General features: G+C 42.7%; 1 protein-coding gene across 3 annotated transcripts in view; it reads right to left on the bottom strand.

The window, feature by feature from the left end:
- The window catches only part of LOC148527370 (cyclic AMP-dependent transcription factor ATF-7-like), a 123,770-nt gene that overhangs the window by 16,710 nt on the left and 94,447 nt on the right, over positions 1-12,613 (bottom strand). Inside the window, exons 3-11 of one of the 3 annotated variants that reach the window (XM_088469183.1) lie at positions 6,773-6,869; positions 6,142-6,263; positions 4,512-4,631; positions 3,852-4,006; positions 3,545-3,644; positions 3,337-3,453; positions 3,090-3,221; positions 1,574-1,771; positions 1,379-1,487 (exon numbers count right to left, since the gene is read on the bottom strand). In XM_088469183.1, coding sequence (XP_088325309.1) covers positions 1,379-1,487; positions 1,574-1,771; positions 3,090-3,221; positions 3,337-3,453; positions 3,545-3,644; positions 3,852-4,006; positions 4,512-4,631; positions 6,142-6,263; positions 6,773-6,869 — 1,150 coding nt within the window. Of the gene's footprint in view, positions 1-1,357; positions 1,488-1,573; positions 1,772-3,089; positions 3,222-3,336; positions 3,454-3,544; positions 3,645-3,851; positions 4,007-4,511; positions 4,632-6,141; positions 6,264-6,772; positions 6,870-12,613 lie in introns of all 3 variants that reach the window. The other 2 variants (XM_088469182.1, XM_088469184.1) reach the window with 2 other exon arrangements.

Here is a 12,613-nt window from a genome sequence, read left to right on the forward strand (position 1 = left end):
CGGCGACTCGCGGCTTACCTTGTCCCCGGCGACTCCGGCAGCAGTCCAGGGAGGGACCCAGAGTCCGGCTAGTACGGACTCTGGCCTCCCGCCGCGATCCCCAGTGCAGTACTGGCGTCGCGGCGCCAGCGGGGAAGGAGAGCGGCAGCGTGGGCGTCTGCATAGACAGCCCGTCGCTGCCACACTAGAGCCTCTGTTTTAAAATAAAAATCTAACAGGCTCTTTTTTTTTTTTTTTTTAAATAAAAATAGAAAGCTTTTGGGGGCTGCTCCTGCAGCCCCCCTGCGCAGGTGACCCGACTCCGGCCGGGCACCAACTCAAACTGAGGTGCTGTGGCCGGGGGCGGGGTATAGAGGAGGACGGACCCAAGTGCATCCTGGGAGCAGCTAAAGCTTTAACTGCGTGGTGCCCATGGATCCAGATCCAGCTATACCCCAAGGTCAACCCTGTGGACCCCCTATGGACCCTGAAGTAGAAATAGAATAGTACTAGCAAATTATTAAACAGATAAACTATAAATTGTTTGCTAGTACAGGCTGAGTCTCCCATATCCAAAATGCTTGGGACCAGGGGTATTTTGGATATCGGAATATTCCCTATTTTAGAATATTTGCATACCATAATAAGATATCTTGGGAATGGGAACTAAATCTAAACAATTTATGATCACACCTTATACACACAGCCTGCAGGTAACTGTATACAATATTTTCAATAATTTTGTGGCTCAAACAGCTTGTGTACATACATTAAATGCATTTATGTTTCAGATACACCTTATACACAGAGCCTGAAGGTACTGTCATACAATATTTTTTAATAATTCTGTGCCTTAAAGTTTGTGTACATTGAACCATTAAAAAGCAAAGGTTTAACTATTTCAGTCATGCTAAAAAAAATGCTGTCTTTTGGAATATTCTGTATTTCGGAATATTTGCATATGGAAGACTCAACTTGTAAAAGAAATCCATTTCTATTATACATAATCCAGCACAACATTAAAAAATGGATTCATCTGGCGATGTTACTTTAAATGTCATGGAAACAGTAATACTAATTGGTTTACTTAGGTATTAATGATGCCTAAGCCGTAGCTTTAATAAAGCAATGACACCTGGTGGCAAAACTATCATGATAAATAGCAGGAGATAATGATTTAAACTAATATTCAATAAAACGTCCTGGTAACATGGTAATGCAAACATAACATGGCAATTGGAAATGATTAATGCAAACACTTGTATAGACTTGGCATTACCTTTATTTTTATTTTCACTTTCAGAGATCCCACCCCTCCCACTTTCCTCCCTCAAAGAAAAAAGCGATAAACTGAATACATGAAACGCCCTGGCATTACCTTTCATTTTGTAGCACTCACCAAGATAAACCTGGTTTTTCTTTTGCAGAGCAGTTACAGGACAGTCCTTATGTGCCAGCAGCAACTGCTTTAACTGGGCTACTTCATTCCTCAGAAGCGTCACTTCATTCTACAGGTGGAAACACAATGTCAGCATACTGGAGCTGAATCTGTAACTGATTCCAGCACATCCTGCTTCATTATTTACTGACTTACGCTAAGATGCACATTCTGAGAAGTCAGCTCCTCAGCCTTTTTCTCCAGAGAGGACACCCAAACTTTACGCTTTTGACGGCAGCGGGAGGCAGCGGCCCGGTTTCTCTCTAGGAAACGCTGGCGACGCTCATCTGGGTCCTCATCTGTAGCTCTCCGTCGTCTGCCCCCAGTACTTGGGGTGGGCTGAGCAGGAGATACCTGTGGAAGAAACAGAAACATGATAAACCAACTATTTAAATGACTGCTCTCTCTCCAAATGAGGCTCTTATATATGTACGAGGAGTGTGCATTAAGTTTTTAAATCTTCATGTGCAATGCATGGGTAGAGTAGACACAATCTGACTATCTTGTTGTTAACTGTAAACTCTGACTAAAGTTCAGGGCACAGAACCGTATATAAGCAGCACTGCACACTGAAGAAGTCAGCTTGTTCACATTCTTCATGAACTCGTTATGAAGCTCAACAGAGGGCACTGGAAAGCCATGATCTTCTGGAAAGCAGGAGAGTTTTAACAGACTGCAAGCTGCTTTTACGGAGGAAGCACCGTCCCGAACCACTGTGTTTGAGTGGTTTGCAGTATTTCGGTGCAGGAGATGCTCACTGGAAGACGAGGGGCAGTGCGGCCAACCTGTGTCCACCATCACATTGCTGCCGTGTGGGCCTTAGTTGAGGTGGACGCCAGGGTGACTGACCTAATTAGAGAAGGAGATAAGCATCTCATCAGGATCCATCAGTTCAATACTGAGCAAGGTTTCTGCATGCTGGATGCCCCATGAGCTGACTTGCGAGCAATGACTTGGTGCCGCAACATGTTGGCCAGCTTTGATGGCGGTCGCTCAAACTCTTTCTTGGAGACCATCAGTGGCGATGAATCCTGGATCTACAGTTTCGACCCAGAGACCAAACAACAGTTGGCCCAGTGGACTCCAGTTGGAGGTGCCCCACCACAGAAATTCCGACATGAACGCAGTGTTGCCAAGCAGATGGTGGCTGTTTTTGTGGCCAAGATTGGTCATGCAGCTACCGGACCACTCGTGCAGCAGCGCAGTCACTGGGGACTCGTGGTGCCCTTCTCTATCACGACAATGCACCTACCCACGAGTCCAGGACAGTGGTGGACCTGCTTCGGACTGGTCCAGATGTTTCACCAAATGGTTTAAGCGCATGCAATTTTGCATAGACGCCTCTAGTGAATACTTTGAAAAAATGTAGTGTTCACTTTGTTTGTAAATATAATACAGTACTGTTTGTGCATCCAGAAACTTATTGCACGCTCCTCGTATATTGTTTATCACTCATTATTTCTCTCTCCATCATAATGCAGGATTATGGTTAGTGTCATATTTTACTATTTACCTCATTTAATTGAACCTGCTACAACACTGCCGTTTTTGGTCACCCTATTAGTGTCTTCAGCACTAATAGGGTTAATGCTGATCTGGGTTAATCTACAAACTGACAGTATCTTTAACTTGTTGGTCTGATGTAATGTTCTTTTACTCTTTGACTGCTGACCTGAGGCTGTGCTGGGGAGGGTGCGTCAGGGTGTTGGACCAATATCTGGCTCTGCTCTGGCCGTGATGCTACCATAGCCATCCCTCCATTTAGAGAAGACGGAGCTTGCTGAGTAAGGGAAGCTTTAAGTCTCTGTAGAAAATAAACAAATAAATAACAAGTGAAGAAAGTCTGCCAAGGAATTGTGATTGGCATTCACAACAAGTTCATCTTTTATGCCATTGTTGTGTTGAACACACATACTCACCATTTTGGCTTCTGAATGAGCTATAAGGCATGAGGGAGAGAGATGTCCTCCACCACCAATAATCGGGGGCCCAGGAATGCCTGGGATATTGGGCACTATTGACATGGGTCTTGCCAACTGAGCCAGTCAATACAGAAACAAGAGAGGTCAGTGAAACCAATGTCCACATCAGTTAACACCACAAAAGAGAAGACAAAGGTCTCCTTACCGATATAACAGATGGCATCTGTACATGGGGGCCAGGAAGGAAGGGTACAGAATGGCCATTGCCCAGATGCATCATGAGCGGCACAGTGCTACCCGGGGAACTGAAATAGAGAGGGCATCATTCATCTGACGGAAGTCATATGTACATGGAATAAAGGTGTAGATTAGTGTAAGAAATACAGGGTAGCAAGAAAATAGGGAACAAAATGAAGATATAAAAAGACAGCGGTGCACTTTGGGAATTTAGGGGGTTAATAAGCATGTGACAGCCAACACAACAAAACAAAATGTAACTACAGCTTCCTTACCCTAGCTGTCTGTTGGACGGAGGGGCCTGTGTGATGACAGATGTGGGTGAAGGCAGTGTTGGGTGCAAAGGATCGTATCCCAGATGGACGGGTAGTGAAACCGGACGTACTATTGTTGGAGTGGGTGTAGAGCTGACCTGCGGCTTCGGTGGCACCTTAATCAGAGTGACACAATAAACATCATCACCCAGATTGCTGAGAACTGTGCAAAGTCCATAATACTATTAATACAAAATAACTTTTATACAACCAGTAATCTGTGATTAAACGCGTCAGCTATGGCTTCCTCCGTGCTGCAGGTAACTTTCTAATAGAGCTTTCCTGAGTGTCGGGATAGTCTTAATCGCATTTCAGATCTGCATCTTACCAAGTTACCCTAATGTCTGCAAATGTACATTACTTTTTCTGGATATGCTTTAGGTGCACCTTGCCTAAGTTCTGTCTAGCTTATCCTTTCCAAACACAGAAATCTGTTATTTTGGGATATATAGCCTGAAGGTACCTTTTGTAAAATACAGTATAGAAGAGAGATTTAGAAAGGCTACACTATAAACTGCTGAGCTTTTGACCTTTGTGTTTTCTATCAAGAGACTGAAAATCACTAGTCAATTTTTTTTCACTTAGCACCACAAAATGTTTCACCCAAACTGAGTGTGCTACCTTTTCCTCCGTATAAGACTCAGGGCTGTCTGGCGGGGAAGAGTCCACTTCCACTGGTTCTTCCTCTTTGATTTTAATGTCAGGAGTTGAAGGTAAAGACATATCCAGTGGTCCCGCACTCTGCACAGCCAAGAATATTAAATAATAAATAGTACATTACAATCCCATGTGTAACGCACTAAGGTCACAAGCTACAAAAAACCTCAAAATAATAAATCCGCCTAAACAAATTTCTGACATTTGTGTGTTACGGGCATTTACCCAGATCTATACACAGTGATATTACCTTTTATTTGCTATATTAATCTATTTCACAGATTTTCGAGGTAATTAAAACAATATTAATTTTGAATTTCTATAAGTGGAGTATTACCTGCATTGTTGTGGCTTAGTATCTTTAGGTATAATATAAGCAGTGCTTCTCTACCTAAAGAAAGCAAATCAACCAGCATCGGATTCTCTCTACATGGTACAGAATATGCCTCACTACCCACCTGTTTTCTATTTGATGTAATATTACTAAATAACTTTCATTTTGACATGTCAAAAGTCATAAAGCAGTGTTTACACTTACGCTCTGTAGTGGGTCCTTTACGGCCACCCTGTAACTCTCCCGGCTGCAGCAGCAGCAGCATTGTTGCCCCCATCATGTGTACACATGCTATTGTGCGCATCCTGGTCTCCTTCAGCCAGCAAGCTCTCCGCGTGAAGGAGACCGGGTAGGTGTACACTGCCCAGGCCAGGAGGGAGCTAGAGCTCTGCACCCAGGTGCTCAGGGACAAGCTGTGGCTGCAGTTCATTGAGCTAGAGGCAGACAACAGTATCCCAGATGCCACCTTTGTGGAGGACATAGGAGTGTTGTTGGATGTGAGCGGCTCTGGGGACCCGGCAGGGGCTCCCAAAAGAAGGAAGGAGGTAACTACTGCCTCCCCCTAACCCCCTCCTTTCCCCCAGTACTGCCCCAACTGCTATCTACCCTTATCCCCCTTTTCTGCCAGCAGCGCTGCCCCCAGGACTGCCTTCCCCTATCCCCCTCCTTGCACCCAATTGCTAGCTACCCTTACCCCTTCCCTGCTCCAACTGCTGCAAGCTCTTGCCCTCCTCTACCCCAACTGCTGCCTGACCCAAGCACTGACCAAACTAACAGCCCCCAGATATATACACTCTCTACCCAAACTGCTAGCTGCACCCAGCACTGGCCAAGCTGCCACCTGAAACCCCATCCCCAGCACTGTCCCAACTGCTGCCTGTCCTTACTCCCCTCTTTGCCCCAGCACTGAACCTGCGGGCTATGTGCGATCAAGGTAATTAAATTTTTAAGCATTATCAGTACTGAAAACATGAGTGTGCATTGCCATGGTGTATGTCTAGGGCATGTGGAGTGATCTGATACCAAGTGTGGAGGAACATGGACAGCTCAGAAGCATACATTGTGATGGGACACAGAAACAGTGAAGTAGGACCCCAATTCTTTAAAGTGAGGGTTCCCTGGTACCCACATATTTTTTTTGCTCAGCACGATCACGGATAAAAATGTACCTTCTTGTTATATAGTACCTTCTTGCACATCTTATTTATATAGTATGCATTCTCTCCTATACAAATATATTTAGTGTCTATCATTAATCACCTTTTTGTCTTCATCATCTTCAGCGCCTTTCTTGAATTCATGTTCAAAAGAGCTGGCTAGCTCATTAAATAGACCCACTTCCTCACAGTTCTTCAGAAAGCGTGTTGGAGTGGGGGTTTGATCTGCACACACAGGAGAAAGAGGTAGCAATAATAGCACAGGAATGACACATACACTTATCTAAGAGCATACACATATGGAGACATTTATGAGAACATTACTGAATAAGTACACTTAGTACTGGTCATTAATCCGCACACATGCCAATATTGCTGGACAATGGGATTGTTAAAAATATATATTGTATATTTTTTAAATGACACCCCCCCTTACCCTAAAAAAACAAACATTTTAAATAAACTGGAGGTAACTCCTGTATGTAATGGCTGCATTCAGACTGTATGCAGTCATATTGTGACAAGAAACAAGAGTCGTTATCTGTTCAGTCATCACAAAGTGCTTCAGGTACCTGGAGCTGACTGAGGCCGGGCAAAGTTGTGGTAAAACAAGGAACAGTAAAAAAATAAACATATTCTGATGTACGTACTTATGAACTTTACAGTGTTAATAGCAGGTTACTTATTTATTAATTTTTACCTATCTGCAGAAGGCACTTGCTAGGTGTGTTTACCTTGAATGATCACAGAGTCCGTCCTTGCAGGCCCAAACTTTAGAGTCATCTCATGCTTGTGTTTGTGTACGGCCAAATGGTCTTCATTTGTAAAACGCTGCATTGAACAGAAGAGGATTAAAGGTCAGCCACTTACTTGCATCCAAAATGAATTAACATTAAACACAGTTATGAGCAAATATTCATGTTAGATTTTTTACTTTTAGAATGAACAACTGTATTAATGTGTTTCTATTACTGATCGGATTTCCTCTCTATCCTAGTAATACTGTTAATGGATACACACACTTTTGGATTCAAGCAGGTGATCGTGTTGCTAAGTATTGCAGAGTATATAAGAGGTAGCGCCAACTGAGATTATTATTACATCTTTCAAATCCACAATTACCCGCATCTGCACTTTGGAGTAGTACTACAAGGAAAAGAAGAGACGACCACCCAAATACAATATTTTAACAGAGTTCAATATAGAATCTACTGCTGCCACATAGGACTGCTGCCGGAAGTGTCTGCCAGTACTGCATCACCTTGGGCAGTATTCAAGGAGCGATTCCAGCTGCACGACTAATCACCTGCTGTTACACTTCCATTCTAACTTGGTCCAAGTGTCAGATGTTATTCCAGCAGATGCAGCAGAGTGTGTACTTCTATATATATTCTACTCTGCCACACACCAAGCTACAGGCTGGCTGCATGAAAGCAAACCTGTTATACCCATATAAAAATATGTGGGTGCATTTTAAAACATCAAATAAGGTTTTATTTAGATTGTGCTAGACTCTGATAACATGTGCTATGACACACACACACACACACACACACACACACACACACACACACACACACACACACACACACACACACACACACACACACACACACACACACACACACTTTATTTATGTAGTGCCAAAACATTATGCAGTGCTTTGCAAGAGTATGTTTAATCAAATGACATGCTGCTAAATCTACAGTACCACTTCCCTATTATAACTGCATACAGCTATGACCGACTATGCAGAAGGGAGGAGAGATTTGAAAAACAAACAAAAAGTCATTTCTTGACGCATTCCTACAACAAAAAACAAGTCTTGTATTTGGATAGGTGTTAATGTAATATTGTATAGAATGTGACAGGTGACATGTCAGATTTCTAATATAGCTACTCTATAGTAAGGTTCCCTGTAACTGGACCCAGAATGCCTGTTCTTTATCTGCAGATGGCCATGCTGTAGACATGGGCTCCTCCTGCTGGTAGCCTTTGAGTTACTTACTGTAAAGCACAGTATTGGCTGGTGCCTACCATTGATTAACAGGTGACTTAATACTTCAGGCATTTTGATTTGACCTTTTGTGCTGAGAACAGAGATTGGGAAATACTGATATAAGCAAAGTGTTTGTGGTAAGTCAGGTTGACAGCTGTCATGTCGACATGCAAAAGGTTGACTTGAGAATGTCAACATGGTTGAAATGTGACCATGTCGACATTCATCATGTTGACATGATAGACTGTCGGCCTAACATTCCTGGTAGTTCAGCGATCACTTACCTGGCCCAGGCGGTAGCAGCATCTCCAGCGTGGTCTTCCAGGTCCTGGCGGTCATGTGACCAGCAGTTCTGGTGTAGTCGTGTGACTGAATGGCCTTCCATAAGTCTTCTCGCCCTATCCCTAATCAATGCTCCTAACCCTCTCGCTAGTGCCTAACCCTAAACTCTCACCCCAGGCAGTTTAACCCTAACCCACCCAGCGGCACCTAATCGTCAGCATTCTGAGAAAATCGACATTTCACACGGCGACATTTTGAGGATGTCGACATGGTGCCCAATGACATGTTTAAACCATGTTGACATTCTAGTGATTACATTATGAATGTAATTGTCGACCGGGTGACCGGATAAAGAGCACAGAACATATACCCTGCTAATGATTTACAGTGTTACCATCATGGATGCAGCAGTGTTTATAAACTATGTCCTTGTCATGCATTGTTTTGTATTGTTAGTTACGGTTATCTTGTATGGCTCATTTGTAAGGCGCTGCGGAACCATTGTGGCGCCATAAAAAATAAAGGATAATAATAATTTATACAAATCCTATAAACTTCAGTTTCCAAAATGTTCAAGGTTTGTCAGTTTGTTTAGAGACATATTTTATAATGCTAAAGATTAGATTATAATTACATACTTCCTAACTGTACTGAGTTACATTGGGTAGTCCCGGCATCATGATAGTCAGGGCTTTTGTCTCGATTGCCAGGGCTGCTGCGAGATATGTCCCAAAAATTCTTAAGTAGAGGGGAGGTTGGCTGGGGGGGGGATATCTTCTTAAGTGTTAGGCATTGCCCTGATGCCCCAATGTGAACAGATGACGCCGGCAACATGGCAAAACCATATCCTCTTTTCAGGTGCTGCTCCACACACTGTGCTAAATGACAAAACTCAAATGTTCAGAGGTATGAGTGCAGTAGGTATACTAGTCCAATGGGTATTACACTTTATCACAATACAGAATGTTCATCCATGCTATACACAAGTCAGCATATACTTGTCTGCATTAAAAGGATACCCTTTCCCTATCATACATTTTAAACAGAGATTCATAAATCTAACTATGCCATTGGCTAGAGTATGCAATCTCCTTATACACACCAATAGGCTCCGAGCTATCTTCAATTAGCTGGTTTAGTATCTTATGCTGCAAATACTGCCCTAATAAAGCATGCTTTGGGGCTATGGAGCACTATTCTAGGTTTTCATTTAAATTGTGTTCACATTGTTGTACATAGTTGCAGATAGATGAGGAGACAATGAAAGCACAGTTATATAAAGAACAGATAGTCTGGGGAGACATAATGGTGAATGAGGAGAAGGGGGGGGGGTCTGAAAAGAGTAAGGGGAGCTCTTTAAACAGCTGAGCTGCATTCCAGCAGCCAGGAAAGTGAATAAAGGGCACCGCACCCCTTCATGTCCCGTGCTTTCTGTGCCAAAACAACCTCAGGAAAAATAGGCCCCTGGAAGCCGTGTCCGGGCCTGGCACGCACAGCCTGCAGAAACATGAGAGCGCTGGGATTACTGCACACATACAATCACACAGCCATGCTGCTCCATTTCCTCCGGGCTGAAGGATAGCATGTGTGTGTGTGTGGGGTGGGGGTGGAGACAGACAGGAGAGGCAGATTGATGCATGTACAAGTCGCAGAAAAAGTAAAGGAGGAAATGGAAAAATAAAAGGACAAAGTACACGTTATTTACATACTGCAGCTTAGAAGCTAGATGTCAGCAGTCACAGCACTGACACTTACATGGCAGCAACTGGAAGGGAGGTAATACATGGAAAATAGAGCGTTGGTAAGATCTATAATGCATCAGGTGTTGCCATCATTAACACTGCCAATTACTCTACTAGGAGTTCTGGGCCCCCGGAGAGTTGAAGGCCCTTAACTTCCTCATCATAATCTGCCACTAGCTGTGGTGTACAATATAGGTATTATGCAATGTAAAAACAATCATAAATCCAAACCTTCATTATGTAACATTCTGTGACTCTCACCTTGCATGGATGAACACAAAGGCCTATGCTCGGGATTTCTTACAGGAAAAGAAATTTAATACCCCCATATATAACATTCTGCATAGTTGACTGTTAAAGCTGCTTCTAAGAGGGAACCTTATGGCCATATTCAATATGGGGCGAGAAGTCAGTTATCGGCGATTACATAATTTTCGCCTGTTTCAATTATCCCCATATTCAATTTCAAAGACTTTTCGCTGGTGCAAAAAGTCTTTGTTAAAAAACAGGGATAAGTTTTCACCATGTAATACATGGCAAAAAATAGTGCAGAATTGGGGTTTTGGGGTATAAAGTAATAAAAAGTAGCCTGCATCCCTTGTAATGTCCCCCTAAGATATTGTGTGTCAAAATTTAAAAAAACAAAAAACGAAACCTCTGATCACCCCACAAAAAAGGTACTTTATTTTGGAGGCGAAAAAAAATATATTGGGGAACAAAGTTCTAAACTAGCGAAATTAACTCCTGCAGGATTCCCAAGTATGCGGCAAGTGTTTTCTAGAATGCGGTTGGATTTTTGAAGAATTAAAAAAAAATGACTTTAGGGATTTAAAAATATGCTTGCACCCATTTTCATGTACCCCAAATTTGATGGGACTAGTTATTTTTCCCCCAAATAAAACCTAAGTGCTATATTTCACCACTTCTTCTAAAGCCGCATTTTTGCACCTGCCGCGGCTATTAAAAATCACGACTACCTTCAGCAGGCCAAATCGGGGGTACCCATAGTGATCCCCCATGTCAGAACATCTTTTGGGGGGTGATCGCATGATTTCCCCAAAAACTGACAGGGCTTTTCTATAATTCCCTTTCCGCCGGGTCCCGTTTTCGTCCTAATTGAATACGTGGATAAGCGGACACGCACCTGATACTTTATCCCTGAAAAAAACTGGATATGGCCCTATATCTACATGTAGAAGTGTTTCGGTCTACACACTCCCTGATACAACCTGACCATTTCAACTACAACCTTTATAAAACCTCCAACTCCCCAACAAAAAGAACAAACCCTAAACAATGGTTTTAAATGACAAAGATGCTTCTTTTTTCTCCTCCATGCACCTCCTGAACCAACCTTTTAACACAAACCTGTAACACAGTAAGACTTTCCTGTAGCCATGAAAATCTTAAAGCGTTCCTTGAAAACTCACCTCTTCAGACAAATATATTAAATTCCTGAACCACCCTCGTAACCCATACTTACCTACTCTCACGGAACATCTGGGAGACTCTCACATTTTCAGAGAGTCCCACAGAGTAGGTCACCCTATAGCATCCCGACCTCTTCCTATTGAAATAGATAGGAGCAACGATTTTTTGAGAATCGCGTCATTTGTCCCCATGCCCTCATCGGTTGGCAAATATGTCATAACCTTCCTATAACATTCTACTCGATTACCACCCAACACATAACTTACACTAGTGCTCAAAATTGTGGAAACCTTTTGGAAAATGTGTGATTATCACTAAGTTGGTCATTTCTTTACTTTCACAGTAAGCCGTGTAATTTATTTAGGATAACAAGCAAAGTAAGAAGAGCTGACTGATCACCTAGAAAGAGATACAAAATAATTATTGTATGTGAAGAAGGTAACCAAAGCAGGCATTTTGAAACTGTGGAATAAGTTTCAACAGACTCAGCCGATTCCAAACCAAACTGGTAAAGGTAGGAAAAGATCCACACCACCATGCTGTGATAGAAGAATGAAAAAACTGTGCTTGAGTGACAGAAGAATATCGTCAGAGGCAATTCAAAATGAGTTACGTGAATGTGGTGTAAACATCAGTGCCAGGACTATTCGACGCAGACTTCAATATTTTAGATTAAGCGCTAGAATTCCAAGGAAAAAGACGCTTTCTCTCTCAAACAAAGACAGAAAAGTTGGAATGGGCTAAAAAGTATATTAATTGGTCAGAAGAACAATGGAACAGTGTCATCTGTAGTGACAAAACCAGAATGTCCATATTTGGTAGTGAGGGAATAAAATATGTCCACAAAAGAAATGGAGAAGATTTGCTACCTGAGTGAACAACACCTACTGTGAAGCATCCAGTTAGTGTTATGCTGTGGGGATGTATGACAGCAAAAGGTGTGGGATGAATTTGTGTGATCAATGACATATTGAATAGCAGCAAATACATCAGTGTCCCGCAGTTGGGGTGAGCACACACAGCGGGTGAATAGACGATGTGCACAGCATTTATTCCCACTGCAGAGACTGAGAGCCTGGGGGAAGCCCAGCATCTCAGAGAGTGCTGGGTACACCCCCACA

The sequence above is a fragment of the Taudactylus pleione genome, unplaced genomic scaffold (assembly GCF_031769625.1).
Source record: "Taudactylus pleione unplaced genomic scaffold, aTauple2 ptg000089l, whole genome shotgun sequence".
NCBI lineage: Eukaryota > Metazoa > Chordata > Amphibia > Anura > Myobatrachidae > Taudactylus > Taudactylus pleione.